The sequence below is a fragment of the Heptranchias perlo genome, chromosome 1, assembly GCF_035084215.1.
Source record: "Heptranchias perlo isolate sHepPer1 chromosome 1, sHepPer1.hap1, whole genome shotgun sequence".
NCBI lineage: Eukaryota > Metazoa > Chordata > Chondrichthyes > Hexanchiformes > Hexanchidae > Heptranchias > Heptranchias perlo.
In genome coordinates this window covers 193,463,122-193,486,208 of record NC_090325.1, presented here as the reverse complement: position 1 = coordinate 193,486,208, position 23,087 = coordinate 193,463,122, and the positions used below count along the sequence as shown (strand labels likewise).

At 40.8% G+C, this 23,087-nt stretch overlaps 1 protein-coding gene across 4 annotated transcripts in view; it reads right to left on the bottom strand.

Moving 5' to 3' along the window:
• Positions 1 to 212: 212 nt before the first annotated feature.
• Positions 213 to 23,087, bottom strand: part of rap1gds1 (RAP1, GTP-GDP dissociation stimulator 1) — an 89,902-nt gene continuing 67,027 nt past the window's right edge. For all 4 annotated transcript variants that reach the window (XM_067994495.1, XM_067994496.1, XM_067994500.1 and 1 more), the window contains 6 exons: positions 22,810 to 22,944; positions 14,375 to 14,500; positions 8,192 to 8,331; positions 6,588 to 6,714; positions 3,303 to 3,431; positions 213 to 907 (listed from right to left, as the gene is read on the bottom strand). In XM_067994495.1, coding sequence (XP_067850596.1) covers positions 780 to 907; positions 3,303 to 3,431; positions 6,588 to 6,714; positions 8,192 to 8,331; positions 14,375 to 14,500; positions 22,810 to 22,944 — 785 coding nt within the window. In that variant the 3' untranslated portion in view covers positions 213 to 779. The remainder of the gene's footprint in view (positions 908 to 3,302; positions 3,432 to 6,587; positions 6,715 to 8,191; positions 8,332 to 14,374; positions 14,501 to 22,809; positions 22,945 to 23,087) is intronic.

Here is a 23,087-nt window from a genome sequence, read left to right as displayed (position 1 = left end):
AAGCCACGATCTCAATGCAATTGTCCACAATACAGACCTGATTTGCAAGGGCATGCTCGTGAATGAACAGACATTCTGGAGGGAAATGTGAACAACAGGACATGTTATAAGATGGCCAGAGCAAATACTTCCAAAATAGTTAACTTAGAATAAGTAGAATTCATACTACTCATTTAATGCTGCTCTTAAATCATAACACATACACAGTTGGGAACTAGAGATTTAATTTATTAATTCTAGGTACCATGATTTTACATCATTAACAGCCAACATCTGGACACCTGGGAAGGACTGATGAATGCTAGTTTTTTTAAAACTATTTTTTTTGTGGCTTTTGGAAGCATTAAGAATGGAGCAAGCTTCAACATCTGAATCTAAATGAAAACCCAGGTTTAATTTCTGCATCCTGCATTATCTCCAGTCTGTAGTATTATATTGCTGTAGGGGGGGTGGGAATGGGGTATTTGTATGGGTGGTATGTATTTTTTCTATAAACATTGTCACATTGCTATTTTACTACAACATGCAAGTTCTACCACATTGCTTCAGGCAACAAGAGACATTAAGTGAACATGGAATGACAAATGCATTTTTTTTTTTTAAAACCACAGCTTATAGCTGAAAGTACTTGGTCCCAGTTTTTTGTCAAGACTGGACCAATCTATATGCATGCACGACAAGTGAGAAGCGAGGGTGCAGGGTGCTGCAGGAGCAGTTCACAGCAGACAATGGTGACCCAGTGACAAGACGCTGAAGAACAGGCAAACAGGGAACAGATCTCAGCTTTCTATAATCAGTCTTTGCTCAGTCACTAATGCCTGCTGAGCTACAAGTTTATTCTCATGACGGCGAAGCTGCGACACAACCTCTTTGAATGGCATATTTTGTGCTTCCTTCCTAAGAAGTTCTGAAAAAAACCAAAAAGCAAAAAAAAACCTCATTTACAATCCAGGACTACAAACATACAAAAACTGCAGTCAAACATCAGTTACAAAAGTCTGGTTGATGCAAACTTATGGTTGTAATGTATGTATGTCTGTTGGTAGCAACTTCACAAAAAAAAAAAAATCTACAAATCAAAAAGTTAAATGAAACAAATTATTAGACACACCCACTTGACATGATCAGGTTCATACCATTTGTCACCATAATAGAAGTATCTAATTACCATTGCTTGGCAGTCATAGGACATGAATGATACAAAAACATCCCTCCACACAACCCTTGCACACTGAGAATTTAGAAAGCATCAAAAAAAGCCTTCAGTGAGAATAAAGGGCAGAGAGAAGCTTCAACCAAACAGACAACCATAAGTGAACCCCTCGTGATGACTATATTCTAAACCTCCTCCAGCCCTGCAACCCTCTGAAAATTCTGGCCTCTTGTGCATCCCCGATTTTAATCGCTTCACCAGTGGCAGTCGTGCCTTTAGCTGCCTAGGCTCTAAGCTGTGGAATTCCCTCCCTAAACCCCTGTACCTCGCTCTCCTCCTTTAAGTCGCTCCTTAAAACCTACCTCTTTGACTAAGCTTTTGGTCACCTGTCCTAATATCTCATGGGGCTCGGGGTCAAATTTTGTTTGATAATCGCTCCTGTGAAGCGCCTTGGGATGTTTTACTACGTTAAAGGCACTATATAAATGCAAGTTGTTGTTGCTGCAAACATCCTTGAATGAAGCAGACGACTTTTCTGTTGAAAAAAAAACTTAGCGCACAATTATAAATTTACATAGTGAACTAAAAGCACTCAGGAAATATTCGATTAACTGTGGAGACCTCCAATTATGTTTGTTTCCATCTAATTTTCTCCAGGCACATCATAAGAGTGCAATGGGAGGACAACATTAACATTGGAAACTAGCTTTGGGAAGGGTGGGGGTGGGGTGGGGGAAAGAGAAAGTAAATGAGAAATCCTCAAGAACTTGCCACCATGGAAACATTTAACATTTAAAAAAAAATACTGGCTGCAAAGGATTCCAGAAAAGTTAGCGCCTGGAATACTGAAAGTCCGAGAGCCCTGAACATTACAGCCGAGATGTGCAGAAGCTGAAAGGCGGGTATATACACATGAAAAAGTGGAGAACTCTTTTTGCATCACTGTAAAGAGGCATTATTTCATTCCCCATTCCAGTTAACTTTCTAATCTTGTCTATTTTAAAAAAATAGAAAAAGCAGAATTTTATCAAACTATTTTGTTCAAAAGTAAACATTCATACTACTGCTGGGGTTACGAGACCAATTAGGAAAACCAGCAATTATTATTAGTACAAATACTGCCAAAATCTCCGTGATGAATCAGCATCAACCGTGCTAACTGTCACCCTCACAAAGTTGTGCTCAGTAACCTGTGCAAGCCAGTACCTGATGGTCATCAACAGCACTTGCATTCAAATGGATAGAGCAAAAAGGGATGCTAATCACAAGTTTTTGTACTTGTATAATTTTCTTTCCCCCCCACAAGGAGCCACGATTGGTGAGAGTCTGTCTTTAAATAGTGCACTGATATTGCTATGGGGGAACTGGGTTAAAAGAATTGCTGAATTTAATTGTGAGGGGAATTTAATGAAGATCTTTAGAGATGCTGCAGCAACCCTGTAATTTTTAAAACTGAACGTTGTAATTCAGTCCCAGTGTCAGACACACTAACTCCTTCAAAGCAGTTTCCATTAATATTACTAACATTCACTACATTTTCCCTCTCATTTTGTTTAAATAATTTTCAACTGTTTGATTTTAAAAAAAAATGGTGATACTGGTGGGACTCCAAGTCTAACAAACCTCCGGATGTAGGAATAAACAAAGTGATGACAAATGTTTAGCATTTTATTGACAACATCTGGCCAATCCAAATGTGAATACATGACAAGTAAATTAGTAGTGCTATTAGAGAAACCAGCCTAGCCTGCGATTAGTTTAGCTTTTCAGCAGGCATCCACGTCAAGTACAAGAAATCTGATCAATGTAGCTGCTACAAAAGGCACTGAAGGACCAATCTAAAGACACGGAGTTTAGCCAGCCAGCAGCAAGCAGTCAGTCGCTACTGCTGACTCGTCCACCAGAAAGGGTTGTGCGTTTAAAGGCTCTAATTGTGTCAGCAAAATCTAGTAAACTGGCATAGAGTCCCAAAAGGTCTTTTTGGCTTGTTCTCACTCGCTTTGGAAGAAAACCATTCTCTTCTCACAGCCTATTGCTGCAAAATTAAAAAATGTTTAAATGTTTATTCAGCAGCTCTATCAATGCACTATTCTGATTTGTAGACATCATTATGCATTTAGCAGGGATCATATGTGTCCACCAGCCTCACCTGATCCCATTATGGTACAAATCATTATCATTGAGTTGTACTTTATTTCAGGTGCACTGACATCATCGGAGAGCAATTTATGTAGAATTTGCACAAGTTTAGCATTCTCCAGATCCTGTTCAGCTGTACCTAGTAGGGGAGAAAACAGAGTATGTCAAAACTGAGCATTAGAAACAAAACAATTTTTAAAAAAACTGTACCATTTCCATTGGACAATAAATTGACTCACTGTTCCTGAAGCTGCTTCTCTTCACACTCAAAAAATCTCATGCTAAACATTTCCCTTGCAAACACACAGTTACCAATCAACAGATCATAACTAATCATAACACTCAGACACAATGACAGAACCAAGATGATTTTTCTGCTGCTGTGGGAACACATCAGATCTTTTGACATTACTGTGTGCCTCATCACCTTGAAATGTGAAATCTGGCTCATGTATATTACTAATTTGATGTATTTTAAGCTTAAAATGATATATTTATTTTGATTCATGGTAATTTTACAGAACTGAAAACATGTTGAGAATCTGCTAGGTGATATTTATCCGGTGAACCTAATCCTGTAATGTACTTGCTACTTTGTTAGTGTTCAATCTGATCTGTCCATGGATAAATAGTGTTCAAATTGGTCTATAACATGCATTCTATATTTTTAAAACTATTATGCAGAAACACCACTGGCATAACAGAAATCAGAAATAATAAACTGGCATTGGCAAAGCAGCTGCAACTGATTTTCTCAAGCGACAAAATTAAAATCCTACAACAAGGTACTCTGTCAATCTCAGAGTGAAGACATATCACTGGGCTCGATGTTTCCCCTACTGAATACCTGGTGGGACGATGCTTTTGCTCTGGCGATTTGGTATTTCCTTTGTAAATGCATCTTTCAATGAACATGGGGAAAAAAAACAGCTGATAACTGAATCTGTACAACTACAACATAATAGCTCTCAGAAAGCAATGAGGTATGTTGGTGCACTAATGTGCTGTACAATGTCAGCAATTTCCCAAACAGTGTGAGTTATTGCTCTCACTCATGCTGTCAGGGGAAGTGCTGAGCAGAGCATCACACCAGGATAGAAACTGTCTTTTTTGGTTCTGTAGGCAGAGTATTAATTATTTCTAAAGATGCAATACTATAATTATCAGCAGGCATTTCCTCTTGGGAGCAATTCATTATAGTTTAAAAATAAATCCTATTTCAGGTTTTGTTCCTTTCCTTATAAAAATGAAACATCAGCCTATCGACACACTACTGTACCTCTCGAAGCAATTCATTTGAAAAACTAATTCAAAACAAAGAAAAAATCCCTCCCTTCCTTTCCAACACTTACTAGGGCAAGTTCAACTGGCAATGGGCACCGTCAGGTAGCTTGCCCAAGAGGCCACAATTCATGTGTAGAGTCTAAACATTAAGCTTAGTTAAGCAATTCTACCAAAGGGGCATCACAGGCCAGTTTGATCTTGCGCTCCATACACATGCACTATTTCAGAAGGGAAGACTGGATAGCTACTGAAAATCCATGCAAATATTTACTCTCCCTAGAACTAGGGCCTAGGAAGTCAACTGTGGTAGTGCCAACATGGCAGAGGTCAGCTAGCTCAGTATATGAATTTTGGATCATAGCTCAGTTGCACATCATACAGTGTCTTCACTAACTAAACCACCACAGTAGTTGAGCCCTATTTTAAATAAAGAAATCAGTATGAAATACTTAATGCTATTGTTACTCTAAGACAGTGGATTTTATAAATCAAAGCAAAGACTATGAATGCCCATGAGGTTTTGTAGCCAAGTCTGTACTGCACAGTACAGTAGTTATGTGATGATCCTTTCACCTCTTGGTTCTGTGTTTCAATCTAGCTGAAGAAAATGAAATGGTTCTCATATCAGTCAAATGAATGAGCGATGCGAATTGAAGGTCAAGTGGATTTTGGTTCATTGTGCCACATGTACTCAAATTTAGCATCAGTTTAGTCAGTGTGGCATTAAAGATAATTTGCAATATACTATACTTTCCCCTACAAGGGGGGTCTGCTGATCTTGTGTCATAAATACACCAGTAAATATACAGTTGCGCTCTAAAAATGACTGGTACAAGTTTTCTTTTTCATGATCTGTGCGAAAGGTTCCGAGTGACGGGGTTGAAAATTGAAGAGATGTTGAGGCTTAAAAAGGAAAACTTTTCAGTGAATAATATGTATATATTAATTTCTCAAGAATGTTTTGTTACATAGTAGGAAATACTGAGGGAAAAGCTCGTATGTGGGCTGGTTGTCACAATAATGAATGAGGTGGTTGGATAGCTTTAAAAAGTTCAAGGCATAGACATTGATTATTTTCCTCTTAATTCAGAATATCCCAGAACCCACTGGGGAACACACAATGGGTGTAAAATTTGAAGCTATGCCTAAAGGCTGAGAAATCTAGATGATTAACCTAGGCCCATAATGCAAGATTAACACCAAGGTTGAAAAGATAACTAGATGAATCAATAATTCCAGAAACTTCAAGTCTGCAACAGAACCTGCAGTTTCCTGATCTGTGGCCTGATAACATAGCTTTTGTATTTCTAGATTCAAAATTTCCTTGGTAATAGTATTCTGAAATATACTCCCTTGTGTTGTGGGGTACCTCTGTGGCTGTCTCCCTCACCCAGTCCTATTTGTCCGGGAAAGGGTGGATACAATCTCCTAACGGCAAATCTGCCACTGTTGGAGAGACAGTGACAGTGAATGACAGGTGGTTGCAAGGGACATCTGCATTTTAGTCCTCTGCTATGCGTTTCATGTTATTTTCTCTCTGCCTCAAGAAGATGAACATCTCACTGTACGATTCTGTGTAGATGAACAGGGAGAAATTGGTTCACATTTCTTTCCAAGGTTGTCTCTGCACAATTGCAAAAAAAAGTTTGTTGCTGAGAATATTTCAACTAATTTCACCTGCAAATCTCAAGCAAAAGCTTAAAGTACGCATTAATGCACAGCACAAATCTTTGCACTGGAATTTAAAACTTGGACAATTAAGTGGACTAGAATGGTGCACGAAGTCCACAATAACAGCCTTGCCTAGTGTTCACTGGGATGCAGAAACCCTAATTCAGTGACAATGCAGGTACCACAGTTAAAAGCAATGTGATTGAAATAAGGGTTGTAGTCATAATCATTCTTATTTAGAGAGTAGTGTTCAATGCACTAACATTTTTGTGTTCCCACAAAACTTTATGAAAGTTGCAACAATGTCTAATAAGCCCTACGACATTACATATTCACTCACCAAGTTCCAGAGCAGCAATCAGTCCCAGAGCAACAAGAGCTTCATTCTGCATTATAACATGTTCACTTGTTGCCATAGTGACCAAATGCTTAACACCACCACTTTGAACAATGGTCTTGACAACATCCTTATGAAACAGGGAAGACAGGAAAGGAAACAGCAGTTAGTATTTAAGAGTAACGGAAATGAATATACTGAAATCAAACCGTAGTAATGTATTAAAACGAACAAAATAAAAGTTTAAAGAGTCTCCATATCACTAGCGAGGAGAAATGCACGATTAACGTTTATGGTTTACTGGCTCTTGTTCCATTCTGAATCAGTGTCCGAGGCACGAAACCCTTAAAAAAAGTTAACATTCAAAGATTTTTTAATTCACTCAGACAACTTTCAACAGGTTGTTCCACCTCTGTTCCACAACCAAAAAGAAAATGGCCCCTTTGATGGACTTGCAATGTAGGATGCAAATTCTGCGGTGCATTGGTAGACCAACATGAAGGCAGGGCATACCAAACTAAACTCACTTTAATGTGGCAGCACAAAACTCTGCCATAAAGTAGCACTTTTGTACCAATAAGCACAGAAAATAACTCTACAGTACTTAACAATTTTATTTTACTTGTGGGCGGACCAAGTATGATTCTTGTGATTTACCACTTTAGGGTTATGCTCATCAATCTCATCAGTGGATTCACAAATCAAATTCTATTGTGTTTTCCACTTTCAATATGTTCCTGGTGTCATACCACATTTACACAGGTACACAACTGAGTATCACAGTGCAAGAGATGCATTAATGTTCTATTGCACTTGAACCCATGTAAGAACATAAGAAACATAAGAACATGTGTTAGTCTATTATGCAACAACTAAATCATGACTTACAATTAATAAATATTGAACAAATATATTTACATAGAATTGTGGAGGAATCCTGTAGTTGCACACATTTTATTCAGGTCTCAATGTTTGACCACTGTAGAGGCTGTGCATCAGAATCGGCGACAGATATGGTTAGCTGCTACAGGTCTGTTTACTTAGTAATCAGTACTTCGTCACACAAGGGATGAGCATGCTCAGAAGAATGACATACAGCACCGGGTATTAAGGTTAGTGGGTTTTAATGTGGCGCCAGGGAACTGGTTTCTTCGTCACTGTTGCAAAAATATTTACATAAGTAATTTTATTGAAATGTGTGTGTTATGGTTGCTTATTTTGTAGTTTCACCCTTTGGAACTCAGCATTTTCCAATTGACAAGTGTAGAAATCTACTTACATTTAAATAAAATTTACACCGTCTTTCACAGGGAATTCCAACATTAGTCTTGAACCCCACTTTATGTTGTTAATGGGCTGCAGTTTCTATATTAGATGGAAGAATTTATCACCAAAGGATACAAGTTCCATTTCTATTTTAGATTGCTGATTGGATTTTGTTGTTTTCATGAAATTAGTGTTCGATTTAACCATTCTACATCTATTTTTTTTTTGTCACGCTTTTCCATTCTGGTTCTCACACATATTGGCCCATCTCAGATGTCCAGATTCCCAAGTTTGCCACTCAAGGATGCTATTTTTAGGAAGCAGCATTCCTGAAAACATACCTTTGATTTGCTGTGCCTGATAAGTGCAGATAGCAGCCTGTTTGATTCACCCATGACACCTGCATGGTCCTTTGCATCACACCATTCCACCAAACGCTCCACCAGTTTAATGTTCTTCCCCAGCTTATCAGCTGCATCAGCTACAATGGGACATACGAGAAAATAAGAGAATTAGCGCACATGGAAGACTGCTTCTTGAAACAGTTCTTCCACAAATCACTAGCAGTTTCTCAGCTGTTGTTACATCTTATTCATAAGGAAACCCAGCATCACAAACCAGATTCAGCACTTGAACTTATGTGGGTGGATTTGTGAAGCTGCTCTGCTTATACTGGTGCACAGCTTAATCAAAGTGCGTACTCCATTTCTCTTTCTCAAGGTCACCAGATGCGCATAATAGGTGCTGTATTTATATAACAAGCACAATTAATTTGATTTTTCCCCATAGCCTAGCAGTGTGGGAAGGGACCCGAGTGGTTGGGTGGACATGGCAAACTAGAGGAGGATTGCACTAGAAATCTAGACTGCCAATATGGATGAACGAACACATAACCCTGATGTGGTGTGGTTAACACTGGCATCAGTTCAGAAGGTTTAAAATGGCAAATGAACATGGGGTTTCAGGATAACAAACCCTTATCTGACATCATAAATGACCATCACTGCCCATGCAACAAAAACCTGTGCCTTTAACGTAGAAAAACATCCCAAGGCACTTTACAGAGGCGTAATCGGGCAAAAATGGACATCGAGCCACAGGAGCAGATATTAGGAACCCTACTCCTGTTCCAATGTTTCTATGACAAACGTGATGGGGTGATGGACTTGGTGCAGAATAGGATAGAGGCAGCAGAGTTTTGGATGAGCTGAAGTTTACAGAGAATGGGATGCTGGCCAGGAAAGCATTGCAATAGTTGAGTTTGAAGGTGACAAAGACATGGATGAGGTTTTCAGCAGTAGATGGGCTGAGCCAGGGGTAGAGGTAGGCAATGTTATGGAGGTGGAGTAGGCGACCTTTGGATGGAAGCTCAGCTTGGGATCGAATAGGGTGCCAAGATTGCGATCAGTCTGGTTCAGCCTAACAAAATGGCTGGGTTGCTGCTGTAAGGAGGCAGTAACGGGAGCCTCAATGGGCCCTTTGGAGAATGCCGAAAGAGGCACAGAGGGTAACTGTGGGCTTATTCAAGGGGGATTCAATCCTGGAAATGCAGCGGAGTTGGAATGTAGTGTTGTGTAGCACTAGGGATTGGGGATGAAAAGCAAAGTACCCATTAGGGGAGAAATAACATGACTGAGTGACAAGGAGGGAAAGAGACAGGAGAGAAGGGCTTGAGAGGGGCTCGAGTGGAAAAAAAAATAGAAGTAATGGACTGGGGTCTGGAGTGGCAGCCAAAATGGGCACATGAATGGATACAATTCATAATTTCCTCATTTGGAGAGGGAGAGAATCTCTTGAAAACAATATTGTTACATCAGACTTGTAACAAGTTCTTTCCTTATAAAGCATATAACTGACGATGTAGCAGGCACTGTCTCTTTGCTCCAAAAGGTTTAAAAGAAAAACACATTTATATTGTACCTCCTCACTTCTCAAATGTCTCAAAGCATTTCACATAAAATGAATTACTTTTTGCAGTGACTTATGTAGGCAGATGCGACAGCCATTTTGCACAGAATAAGATGAATGAGAAGGTAATATGTTTTTGGTGGTGTTGGTTGAGGAAGGAATGATGGTCAGGATTCCTGAACTCCTTGCTCTTTTTCGAATAATGCCATTGGATCTTTTACATCCACTTGAACAGGCGGGGGTATCTCTATTTAACATCTCATCTGAAGGAGAATATCCTTGATAACGCATCACTCCCTCAGTACTGCACTGGAGTGTTGGCTTAGATTATATGTTTAAGTCCTGGAGAAGGATTTGAGCCCAGAGTTTTCTAACTTAGATGAGAGTGCTATTAACTAAGCCAAATTGAAATGCTTGACAAGCAGTGTCCTATGGGTGTAAATTTGAATAATAAAACATGCTACTGACTCAGCTGTTACAGGAATTATACCACCCAGTCATAGAAGTACCATAATTGTTGTTCAATAGAACTTGCAGCTTTGAATTTATGGCTAGAGTTAGTTATTAGGCCACAGCTACTTCCAATTCTTGATTGGAATGATCAGGGGTATACTGTCACATGCTAATTGCTGCCAGGTAGATGATATCCATCTCACGGAGAAACTCAAGGCCATCAATTAGACTTGCTTCCTTGCCCACCACCCATGAAAAGACATAACTGTAGCTGGCATTTGTATCTTCAAGTCTCTTCAGTAAACATTGGTTCACAGTCTGCATTAGCATCGCCATGTGGGGACTGAAGATACTCCTGATGCCCCTGCTGTGAAGGCGCTCATGTGTAAGTATACTAGAAAGTTGCTTATGAGTAGGATGGCCTTATCAAGGAAGCTTTTGTTACCAGAAATAATGTTTCACATGGTACAAATTGAAAATGAAACCATTGTGAACAGTTTGACATTCATCCTAGTGTTAGACTAGACCATGATAAATAATGGGAAGAGTGCTGAGGTTAAGGTTCTTGAAAGCTCAGGGCTTGACAGATTTCCTGATTACCACCAACAGTAGTTTGTGCGTTCTGCTGGCATTACTACCTGTTAGAAATGAGATGTCACAGACGGTTGCACGTTCAGCATTGTGTAGAACAAGCCCATCACATTGCAGGTGTACACAGAATCAGAAATCAAAGAAAGGTAGCAGCATGGTAGGAGGCTATTTGGCCCATCGAGTCCGTGCCGGCTTTATGCAAGAGCAATCCAGCGAGTCCCACTCCCCTGCTCTACCCCCGTAACCCTGCAAATGTTTTCCTTTCAAGTACCTATCCAGTTCCCTTTTGAAGGCCATGATTGAATCTGCCTCCACCACACCCTCGGGCAGTGCATTCCAGATCATAACCACTCACTGTAAAAATGTTTTTCCTCATGTCACCTTAATCATCTTAAATCTATGTCCTCTGGTTCTTGACCCTTCCGCCAATGGGAACAGTTTCTCTATCTACTGTCTAGACCCTTCATGATTTTGTATACCTCTATCAAATCTCCTCACAACCATCTCTGTTCCAAGGAGAACAGCCCCAGTTTCTCCAGTCTATCCATGTAACTGAAGTCCCTCATCCCTGGAATCATTCTAGTAAATGTCTTCTGAACCTTCTCTAAGGCCTTCACATCTTTCCTAAAATGCAGTGCCCAGAACCGGAAACAATACTCCAGTTGTGGCCGAACCAGTGTTTAATAAAGGCTCATCATGACTTCCATACTTTTGTACTCTATGCCTCTATTTATAAAGCCCAGGATCCCGTATGCTTTTTTAACCGCTTTCTCAACTTGCCCTACCACCTTCAATGCTTTGTGCACATATACCCCAGATCTCTCCGTTCCTGTACCCCTTTTAGAGTTGTGCCTTCTAGTTTATGTTGCCTCTGCTTGTTCTTCCTACCAAAATGTATCACTCTGCATTTTTCTGCATTAAATTTAATCTGCCACCAGCCTGTCTATATCCTCTTGTAATCTATCACTATCCTCCTCACTGTTCACTACCCTTCCAAGTTTTGTGTCATCTGCAAATTTTGAAATTGTGCCCTGTACACCCAAATCCAAGTCATTAATATATATCAAGAAAAGCAGTGGTCCCAGCACTGACCCCATTATAAAGAATAAGCAAATGGAAAATGGATGTTGAGCCAGGAAAGGAGGGATGAAGAGGGGTGATCCAAGGCTTGGTCGAAGGGATGGGTTTTGAGAGATTTTTTTTAAAGCAGGAGAGAGAGAGATGGAGAGGCCAGGAGGTTTAGGGAGGGAATTCTAGATAGTAGGACCTAGTGGCTGAAGCCTCTACCTGTACCACTAGCGGTGAAGCAAAGGTGGGGTTTGAGGATACACAAAAGGCCAGAGTCGGAGGAATGGGCAGTTCTCAGAGGAATGATAAAGGGCTGAAGAAGGGTGCGGAGATAGGGTACGGTGAGGGGGAGGGTTTTAAATTTGGGGAATGGGGAGCCAATGAAGGTCTGCAAGAACAGGGATGATGGGCGAGCAGGACTTCACCCAAAAAAAAAGAATAAGTAATTAGAATAAGATAAACAATAATTAAATAAGTTAAGAATAATTAAATAAATTAAAATGGAGTGATCAGTGTATCAGATTGCTCCATTTCCCAGCATGAGTCATGCATTATTCTGCATATATCAGTATGGCAACAACTACTCCTGTGGGAAAAGTAAAATAGAATTACATAGAAATTACAGCACAGAAACAGACCATTCGACCCAACTGGTCTATGCCGGTATTTATGCTCCACACTAGCCTCCTCCCACCTTACTTCATCTCATCCTATCAGCATATCCTTCTATTCCTTTCTCCCTCACGTGTTCATTGAGCTTCCCCTTAAGTACATCTATGCTATTCACCTCAACTACTCCATATGGTAGCAAGTTCTACATTCTAGCCACTCTCCAGGTTAAGAAGTTTCTCCTGAATTCCTTATTGGATTTATTAGTAACTATTTTATATTTGTGACCCCTGTAGGCATGTTCTGGGAACCATTTCATCAGAAATTATTTCCTTCAACTTTTCTCTGATGCCCAAGACAGACTGTTTCTCCCTGCAGGCCATGACCGTACACTGACATGTTTCCATCTATCCAGATACCCTGGGTTAGTGTGAATTCTTTCCTTCAATATCTTTGTGGAAATTGGATTTTGCCTGGGCTGCCTGAGGATTTAAAAAAAGCAACTTGTATTTCAGTTCTGCTAGATTCAGCAAATAAGGGGTTAGATTATATCTCCCAAAGCTTCATAGGAGGTCCATCATAGACATGTCAGAAATGACACTGCTTACTTGTGCTTTGAAACAAATGGGAAGACCCCAGTGATCAGTTAGCTGAAATAAACATCTCAGGCCATCAATAAAGATGGTCTTCTTTGTTGCTTTACAATATGGTGAAATAGCTATTCAGGGTTCATTAAATCATGAAAGGTATATTGTCTATACAGAGTTAAGGGGGAGCATTTCACAGAAAATACTCTGATGGTGTCCCCTATTTTTTTTTCAGCAGCACCACCATTGGTAGGAGGGTGTAATTAAGCATGACAAATTTACATAGGCAGTTTCCATTATAAACGTAGACATAGGAGTTCATAATAGCAATAGAAAAAGGACACAATTAAAATGGGGACCAAATTAAGTCTGCATACCACATATCAAATTACCTCCACCCTGTAACCCTTAGTCTTGACTTCCCAAGTGCAATTACTTGAGATTGACGAGTAGGTCTACAATTATGCAGACCCATCGACAATTAAAGTAGTTTACTGTGGGAATTTCATATTATGAAGTTCATTCTGATCACTAATGCAGTTTTGATCAGGGACCAGGAAAGTACTTATAATTGGAGGTTAACAACTGGGCTTGTTGCAGTTTGACCACATACAAGAATCGTAATTCACTGCTGCAAATTCCTCTTGCCCACTGACACCTGAAAGTAGCAGCTTATTCTGGAGTATGGCTGCACAGGAACCAGTAACCCTCTGGAACCTCATGCAACTGGCAATAGATGAGCATCAGCAGATTGTGACCTCATGGGGGCACGAAAAGTCTGATCCTGTTGTGTGCACACACACACACACAGCAGCAAGAACCCTGGGTAATTTTCCTCCTCCCCAGCACAGGGACACTTACACCTACTGTAGTGCTCCCATCGACACCTTGGCTGAACTTAGCTAACTAAGCACTGATCAGAGAGTTTGCTTTTTTTTAAAAACACGTTTTAAAAAAAAAGCAAGCTATTTGATTTTCTTTCAGGTCCCTTCTCCATATCGTGAATCAGTCACTGGCCAGGACAACCAGCAGACAATTTGCTCTCAGGTCCCCGAGAATTCTGTAACCAGTTGCCAGCAGATACATGACAGGAGGTCAGACAATCGCTGGCCAATTGTCTTTCTCTCCCAATGAGATGACCCATCTCCACACTAGGCAACTTCATAGCAGCTATTTGCTAGGTGAAAAGAACTTTCATCCTGCCGTTTTAAGGTGCAAACCACAGACCTATAAAGCAGGATTTCAAAACGAATAAAAATCTTAGAAATATAATTTCACCATTAAACATTTTACACATAGCCACAATACCTTGTGCATCAATTAACATGCGTAGTGTTCCGAGTAGCTTGAATTGGACAGGTGGCATCTCAGACTTCAGAAATTTCAGCACCTCCTCTGCAACTCCTGCGGACAGCATCTTAGCTTTATTTAATACTGGAATAAAAAGGAATTCAAGTGAATGAGATTTTCATATGTTATCTGGCCAGGACAGTAATCAGGCAGTAATAGTGGAAAATATTCACAACATGAAGTTCTTGAATCTTTATGTTTGCGTCATGAAACTTCATCACACCTGGCTTTTCATTTTAGGCTGAAAGGTTAACCTAACTTTAAAGTAGGTGGGCCCGTATGACTATACCCAATGGGGCCACTCACTTTACTCTCATTGTTCATTTGGAACTTGAGGTCAGTGTTAAAATGCAGGTTCACATCCATGGTGCCCTACAAAGTAAGTTTAGAATTGCATTGAGATCAATGAGACCACACAAAAGGAAGATAAAGCATTTCCTTAGCAACTGTGGTAAGAAGTGGGGGGAAATGGGGAGGGAGAAAAGGGAGAGACACAGAATAATGCTGTCACTCACGTGTACCCTCTAGCAGCTGATTACATGCAGCATTGGCAGAGTTCTAAAAGTAGGTCACTTTCTCCACCCCCTCCTCAGAATAAACACCATAGTGCTATAATACTATACTGCACCCAATAAAACAAAGCAACTATAATACATTAGGATTTAATATCCTTCTTACAGGCAAAAAATTGATTTTACTTGCACTAAATTAATCACTGGTTCAGAAACATAACAGTGCTAAAGATATCAAGGATTAAACTTGAAACTCAAAATGGTTTGGGCTGTCAGGCCTAAGCTATGCAGCCTGGAATTGCTGGGCGTGCAATATTTCTGACAGTTGATTAAATTACTGGAATAAATTCCGTAAGCTCCGCTGTCTGTATATTAAAGACCATACACCAAAATCCTGTTCTGTTGCGTCCCAGTAGAATGAAATGTGATTAGAACAAGCAGTTACTTAATGTTGCTCATTTGTTTTTATAAACCAAATCTACATCATGATCTTTCCGACTTGTATCTGAGTGAACTAAGTTTCAATAAACAGGCAACAATTACAAAACTCCGAAGTGAATCCCATTGTTACATACAGCTGTTTACTGTTGCCCAAAAAGAATGGATGGATAGAAAACCTACTTGCTCCCCCAACCCATTTATAGATTTTTACCTTGTTCAGTTCCTTTTTTTCTAAAAAAAAATGGGAGTGATAAGTTATTTTTAAAGTATAAAGCCAGTAAGCTAGTGAGGTGGGCAATGTCAGCAAGCATGGGCCAAGGAGGCGAATTTAGGTAGTCAGGACCTATATCCAGGAGGCCAATAGAGCAAGGGGTGAGCTACATGAAGATGAGGGCTTGAAAGGAAAGCATGTGAGGGGCAGAAACAAGCTGTCGAGTGGAAGCAGAGTTCATAGGAGGTTAAGGAAGGACGAGGGCAGGGGAGGCAACACATGGATGGACTTGAATTTGGGAACAAATAAATCCATGCGTTCTTCACATTAAACAGATAAAAATTGACACTGCTGGGAACGGAAGTCAGAAGTGGTGGTTTGGAATGGAAGAGTTTGGGTTGTTTCTTGTTTTTCAAGATGAGAGGGTAATGGGTGGATTTGGACACAAAAAGAATAGCAGTACTGCATGAGGTGGTCAAAACAGATTGAGTGGTCAACCAGGCTGATCGGTACTCCAGTAGATTGTTAGTGCAGTCTGGTTTGTTAGAAAGAAAATTATGAGGGCGTTCACTGAGGCAAGGAGATTAGAAATGCTGGAGGGTAGTCAAGAGTCCTCCTGTTTAAGTCAAGACAGACAAATCACTGAAGTGGGAAAGCATAGAGTGTTCTTTCCTTCACATCACTATGCATAATGAAGTTGCACTGACTGAACCAAGTGAATCTGCTCCTAACTATATATTCTGTACATTCAATTTACTGTGGAATAAAACAGCTTAATGTTAGGTGCTCCAAAGGTGGACCAAGTTAAGAAAATAAGAAATAGGAGCAGGAGTAGGCCATACAGCCTCTCGAGCCTGCTCCGCTATTCAGTAAGATCATGGCTGATCTTCGACTTCAACTCCATTTTCCCGCCCAATCCTCATATTCCTTGATTCCCCTAGAGTTCAAAAATCTATCCATCTCAGCCTTGAATATATTCAGTGACTCAGCATCCACAGCCCTCTGGGGTAGAGAATTCCAAAGATTCACAACCCTGAGTGAAGAAATTACTCTGCATCTCAGTCTTGAATGGCCGACACCTTATCCTGTGACCATGCCTCCTAGTTCTAGACTCTTCAGCCAGGGGAAACAATCTCTCAGCATCTACCTTGTAAAGCCCCTTCATAATCTTATATGCTTCAGTGAGATCACCTCTCACTCTTCTAAACTCGAGAGAATAGGCCCATTCTACTCAACCTCTCTTCCTAGGACAACCCTCTCATCCCATGAATTAATCTAGTGAAACTGCGCTGCATCACCTTTAAGGCAAGTATATCCTTTCTTAGATAAGGAGACCAAAACTGTTCACAGTACTCCAGGTGAGGTCTCACTAAAGCCCTGTACAACTTTAGTAAGACTTCCTTACTCTTGTACTCTAACCCCCTTGCAATAAAGGCCATCATGCCATTTGCTTTCCTAATTGCCTACTGTACCTGCATACTAACTGTGTTTCTTGTAAGGACACTCAAGTCTCTCTGAACACCAACATTTAATAGTTTATCATTTAAAAAATATTCTGTTTTTCTATTCTTCCTACCAATGTGAATAACCTCACATTTCCCCACATTATACTCCATCTGCCACCTTCTTGCCCATTCACTTAACCTGTCTATATCCCTTTGCAAGCTCTGTGTCCTCCTCACAGCTTACTTTTCCACCTAGCTTTGTATAGTCAGCAAACTTGGATACATTACACTCAGTCCCTTCATCCAGGTCATTAATATAGATTGTAAATAGCTGAGGCCCAAGCACCGATCCTTGCAGCATCCCACTAGTTACAGCCTGCCAACCCGAGAATGACCTGTTTATCCCTACTCTCTGTTTTCTGTCCTTTTACCTAATTCTCTATCCATGCTAATATATTACCCCCAACCCCATGAGCCCTGACCTTGTGTAACAACCTTTTATGTGGCACCTTATCCAATGCCTTTTGAAAATCCAAATATACATCCACTGGTTCCCTTTTATCTACCCTGCTAGTCACATCTTCAAAAAACTCTAATAAATTTGTCAAACATGATTTCCCTTTCATAAAACCATGATTACTCTGCCTAATCATTTTATGACATTCTAAGTGCCCTGTTACCACTTCCTTAATAATTGATTCCAGCATTTTCCCGATGACCGACGTCAGGCTAACTGGCCTGTAGTTCCCTGTTTTCTCTCTCCCTCATCAGGGTAAAATTTGCTACCTTCCAGTCCACTAGGACCGTTCCAGAATCTAGAGAATTTTGGAAGATCATAACCAATGCATCCGCTATCTCCGCAGCCACCTCTTTTAGAACACTAGGATGTAGGCCATCAGGTCCAGGGGATTTGTTGGCTTTTAGTCCCATTAGTTTGTCTAGTACTTTTTCTCTAGTGATAGTAATTGTTTTAAGTTCCTCACTCTCATTTACCCCTTGGTTCCCCGCTATTTTTGATATGCTTTTTGTGTCTTCTACTGTGAAGGCAGATACAAAATATTTGTTTAATACATGTGCCATTTCCTGATTCCCCATTATAATTTCTCCCTCTCAGCATCTAAGGGACCAACGTTTATTTTTGCTACTCTCTTCCTTTTTACATTCGTGTAAAAGCTCTTACAATCCATTTTTATATTTCTTGCTAGGTTTACTTTCATATTCTATTTTTGCCCTTCTATCAATTTTTTGGTCGTACTTTGTTGGTTTCTAAAACTCTCCCAATCCCAAGGCTTATTACTCTTCTTGGCAACAATATAGGCCTCTTCTTTCAATCTAATACTCTCCTTAACTTCTTTAGTTAACCACGGGAGGATCACTTTTCCTATGGAGTTTTTATTTCTCAATAGAATGTCAACTTGAGAATATTGAAATATTTCTTTAAAAATTGTTTTTCAACTGTCAAACTTAACTGGACCAGCCACATAAATACTGTGGCTACAAGAGCAGGTCAGAGGCTGGGTACTTTTAAAAATTCGTTCATGGGATGTGGGCGTCGCTGCCGAGGTTGGCATTTATTGCCCATCCCTAATTGCCCTTGAGAAGGTGGTGGTGAGCCGCCTTCTTGAACCGCTGCAGTCCGTGTGGTGACTGTTCTCCCACAGTGCTGTTAGGAAGGGAGTTCCAGGATTTTGATCCAGCAACGATGAAGGAACGGCGATATATTTCCAAGTCGGGATGGTGTGTGACTTGGTGGGGAACGAGCAGGTGGTGTTGCTCCCACGTGTCTGCTGCTCGTCCTTCTAGGTGGTGGAGGTCGCTGGTTTGGGAGGTGCTGTCGAAGAAGCCTTGGCGAGTTGCTGCAGTGCATCCTGTGGATGGTACACACCGCAGCCACTGTGCGTCGGTGAAGAGACTGAATGTTTAGGGTGGTGGATGGGGTGCCAATCAAGCAGGCTGCAGTGTCCTGGATGGTGTTGAGCTTCTTGAGTGTTGTTGGAGCTGCACTCATCCAAGCAAATGGAGAGTATTCATCACACTCCTGACTTGTGCCTTGTAGATGGTGGAAAGGCTTTGGGGATTCAGGAGGTGAGTCACTCACCGCAGAACGCCCAGCCTCTGACCTGCTCTTGTAGCCACAGTATTTATACGGCTGGTCCAGTTAAGTTTCTGGTCAATGGTGACCCCCAGGATGTTGATGGTGGGGGATTCGGCGATGGTAATGCGGTTGAATGTCAAGGGGTGGTGGTTAGACTCTCTCTTATTGGAGGTGGTCATTGCCTGGCACTTATTAGCCCAAGCCTGGATGTCGTCCAGGTCTTGCTGCATGCGGTCTTACTCTGCTTCATTATTTGAGGGGTTGCGAAAGGAACTGATTACTGTGCAATCATCAGCGAACATGCCCATTTCCGACCTTATGATGGAGGGAAGGTCATTGATGAAGCAGCTGAAGATGGTTGGGCCTAGGATACTGCCGAGGAACTCCTGCAGCAATGCCCTGGGGCTGAGATGATTGGCCTCCAACAACCACTACCATCTTCCTTTGTGCTAGGTATGACTCCAGCCACTGGAGAGTGAATCACCTCCTGACCTCCCCAAAGCCTTTCCACCATCTACAAGGCACAAGTCAGGAACGTGATGGAATACTCTCCACATGCCTGGATGAGTGCAGCTCCAACACTCAAGAAGCTCGACACCATCCAGGACAAAGCAGCCCACTTGATTGGCACCCCATCCACCACCCTAAACATTCACTCCCTTTACCACTGGCGCACTGTGGCTGCAGGTGTGTACCATCTACAAGATGCACTGCAGCAACTCGCCAAGGCTTCTTCGACAGCACCTCCCAAACCCGCGAACTCTACCACCTAGAAGGGCAAGGGCAGCAGGCACATGGGAACAACACCACCTGCACGTTCCCCTCCGAGTCTCACCATCCAGACTTGGAAATATACCGCCGTTCCTTCATTGTCGCTGGGTCAAAACCCTGGAACTCCCTACCTAACAGCACTGTGGGAGAACCTCCACCACATGGACTGCAGCAGTTCAAGGCGGCGGCTCACCACCGCCTACTCGAGGGCAATAAATGCTGGCTTTGCCAGCGACGCCCACATCCCATGAACGAATAAAAACCCTTTAATTTTATTTCCCGATCTACCTTTGACAACTTGCCCCTCATACCTATGTAATTGGCTTTAAGTTTAAGACTCTAGTTCATTACTTTCAAACTCATTGTGAAATTTTATCATATGATCACTCTTCCCCAGAGGTTCTTTTACTGCATGATTGCTAATTAACTTACTAATTAACCCTATTTCATTACAGAATACAAGATCTAAAATAGCCTGTTCCCTGGTTGGTTCCATGATTTATTGCTTTAGGAAACAGTCTTGAATATATTCCATGAACTCGTCTTCTACCTTTGCCAATTTGATTTGCCCAGTCTTTATGCAGATTAAAGTCCCCCATGATGACTGCATTTCCTTTGTTACAAGCTCCCATTATTTCATGATTAACACTCTATCCAATGGTATTGCTACTATTAGGGGGCCTATAAACTACTCCCAGTGTTTTCTGCCCCTTGTTATTTCTAACTTCCACCCTTTTTGATTCTATTTCCTGATCTTCCAAGCCAAAATCCTTTCTCACCACTGTCCTTATGTCACCCTTTATTATTAGGGTTATACTCCCTCCTTTTCCATTCTGCCTGTGTCTTTCTTCAATTAGAAAAGACATGTGAAAGACACGAGAAGCACCTTTCACTAGAGTGATCAATATGCCTCCCAGAATAAAGGAGAAACACATGGGGCACACATATATATATAAAAAAAAAATCACAATAAGTCCCCTTGTTGTATGGACTGGATTCTGTTATAGCCCTGAATCATGCCACCATGTAACTAGATATTTGGTGGGAATTATATTCTCCAGATGGTAGAGGACATGGGTTTACAGGAGTGATTGGTTATACTGAACTCATGAGAATATCCAGTGCCAACCTGAAATTTGTAACAGCGTGCCACAATCAGGAGTGATATGCCTCAGGGCTAACAATTACTTTTTACTGGGCTACTTCACACTGGAATTTGCACAGATAGCGTACCATCAACTCCAGGTTTCTCCAATAGGGAGAAAAAAAACTGTTAAACATAAGAACATAAGAAATAGGAGCAGGAGTAGGCCACATGGCCCCTCAAGCCTACTCTGCCATTCAATCAGATCATGGCTGATCTTCGACCTCAACTCCACTTTCCTGCCCAATTCCTGATCCCTTGATTCCCCTAGGGTCCAGAAATCTGTCTCAGTCTTGAATATATTCAACAACTCAGCATCCACAGCCCTCTGGGGTAGAGAATTCCAAAGATTCACAACCCTCTGTGTGAAGAAATTCCTCCTTATTTCAGTCTTAAATGACTGACCCGTTATCCTGCGATAATGCCCCCGAGTTCTAGACTCCCCAGCCATGGGAAGCAACCTCTCAGCATCAAACCCGTCAAGCCCCCTCATAATCTTATATGTTTCAATGAGATCACCTCTCATTCTTCTAAACTCTAGAGAGTATAGGCCCATTTTACACAACCTCTCATAGGACAACCCTCTCATCCCAGGAATTAATCTAGTGAACCTTCGTTGTACCACCTCTAAGGCAAATAAATCCTTCCTTAGATAAGGAGACCCAAACTATATGCAGTACTCCAAGTGAGGTCTCACCAAAGCCCTGTACAATTGTAGTAAGACTTCCTTACTTTTGTACTCCAACCCCCTTGCAAAAGGCCAATATTCATTTGCTTTCCTAATTGCTTGCTGTACCTGCATGCTAACTTTTTGTGTTTCTTGTATGAGGACACCCACTTAATACTCACAGTATTATTCAAGCTAAAACTACAAGTAGGATTTATTTGCAAGTATTAAGTTTACACAGCAAGAAAAGACAAGTGAGACTAGTGTGCAAATCTACTAATAAAAAATGATTAGGTTCAATCTATTGGAATTTCAAATCGTTCTCCAGAAGAAGTTTATTACATAATCCAATAAACAGCAAGACTTCTAGAAATTATGTTTGTATTAGGGATGCGATATACGAATTTGTTTGGCCCAAGATGTGGTGTTGCCTTACATACAACACAAACTGATTTGAATAAATGGCTAACAGCCATCAGAATATATTACATATTAAGAAACCTTGAAGCACAGTGCTGTTAATCAAGGCAGATCAAAAACACAAGAGCATCGTGAACATAAAATGACTTGAGGAGCAGTTCACACTTCGTCCAGGGTGCTCATATCCAATTAGTCATCAGATTCACACTGCAAAGAACTCTATCCTGCAGAACAAAGCTTACCTCTGATGGTTTGGCAATTAGAGATAGCTAAATCTGTAATTTCACATTCTTTAGCACCTGTATCATTGGTTATTTTATTGAGTACATCGTCCCTCAAAGGCTCCATAATTTGTTTAAAGCATAAAGGCTACTTGTGGTTCAACCCCAATGCCCCAACTATGCATCCTAAGATACAGAAACAATAGGCCATTACAAACAATACCAATCGCTGGTTCATTTAAAAAAAATTGATAGTATACATTAGCCTAGCTTAAAAAAATTAACCTGGAAAAGATAATGAGGGGATTTTATAGCTTGGAAAGACAGCTCTATTCCTGCCACAGTAGATTTTGAATTATGCTTCACAATATTGTGTCACGATCTTCAGCAAGACCACAATATAAAAACAAAACTTGGTGCACATAGATTTTTTTTTTAAAAGAATTTAACTATTAGAAAAACTTACCAGGAATAGCCAGATTTCGGAGTGCACTAAGTGCAGCATGCTGTACTGTCACATTCCCCTCCTCTACATGTCTATCCAGTAAATCTAATAGCTTCTGCACAATTCCGGTTTCCACCATGTGGATACAGTTTCCATCTGCGGGAAGTAGGGGCAAAAACGTGTTATCTGCATGAAAGATGTACTGTATCCCATTACTACCTGGACTGGAGAAGTTGGTAAAGTTAAAAGTAGGATAAGCAATGTCAATTGCATTTGTTGTGGTGGTCATGGTGTAGTGT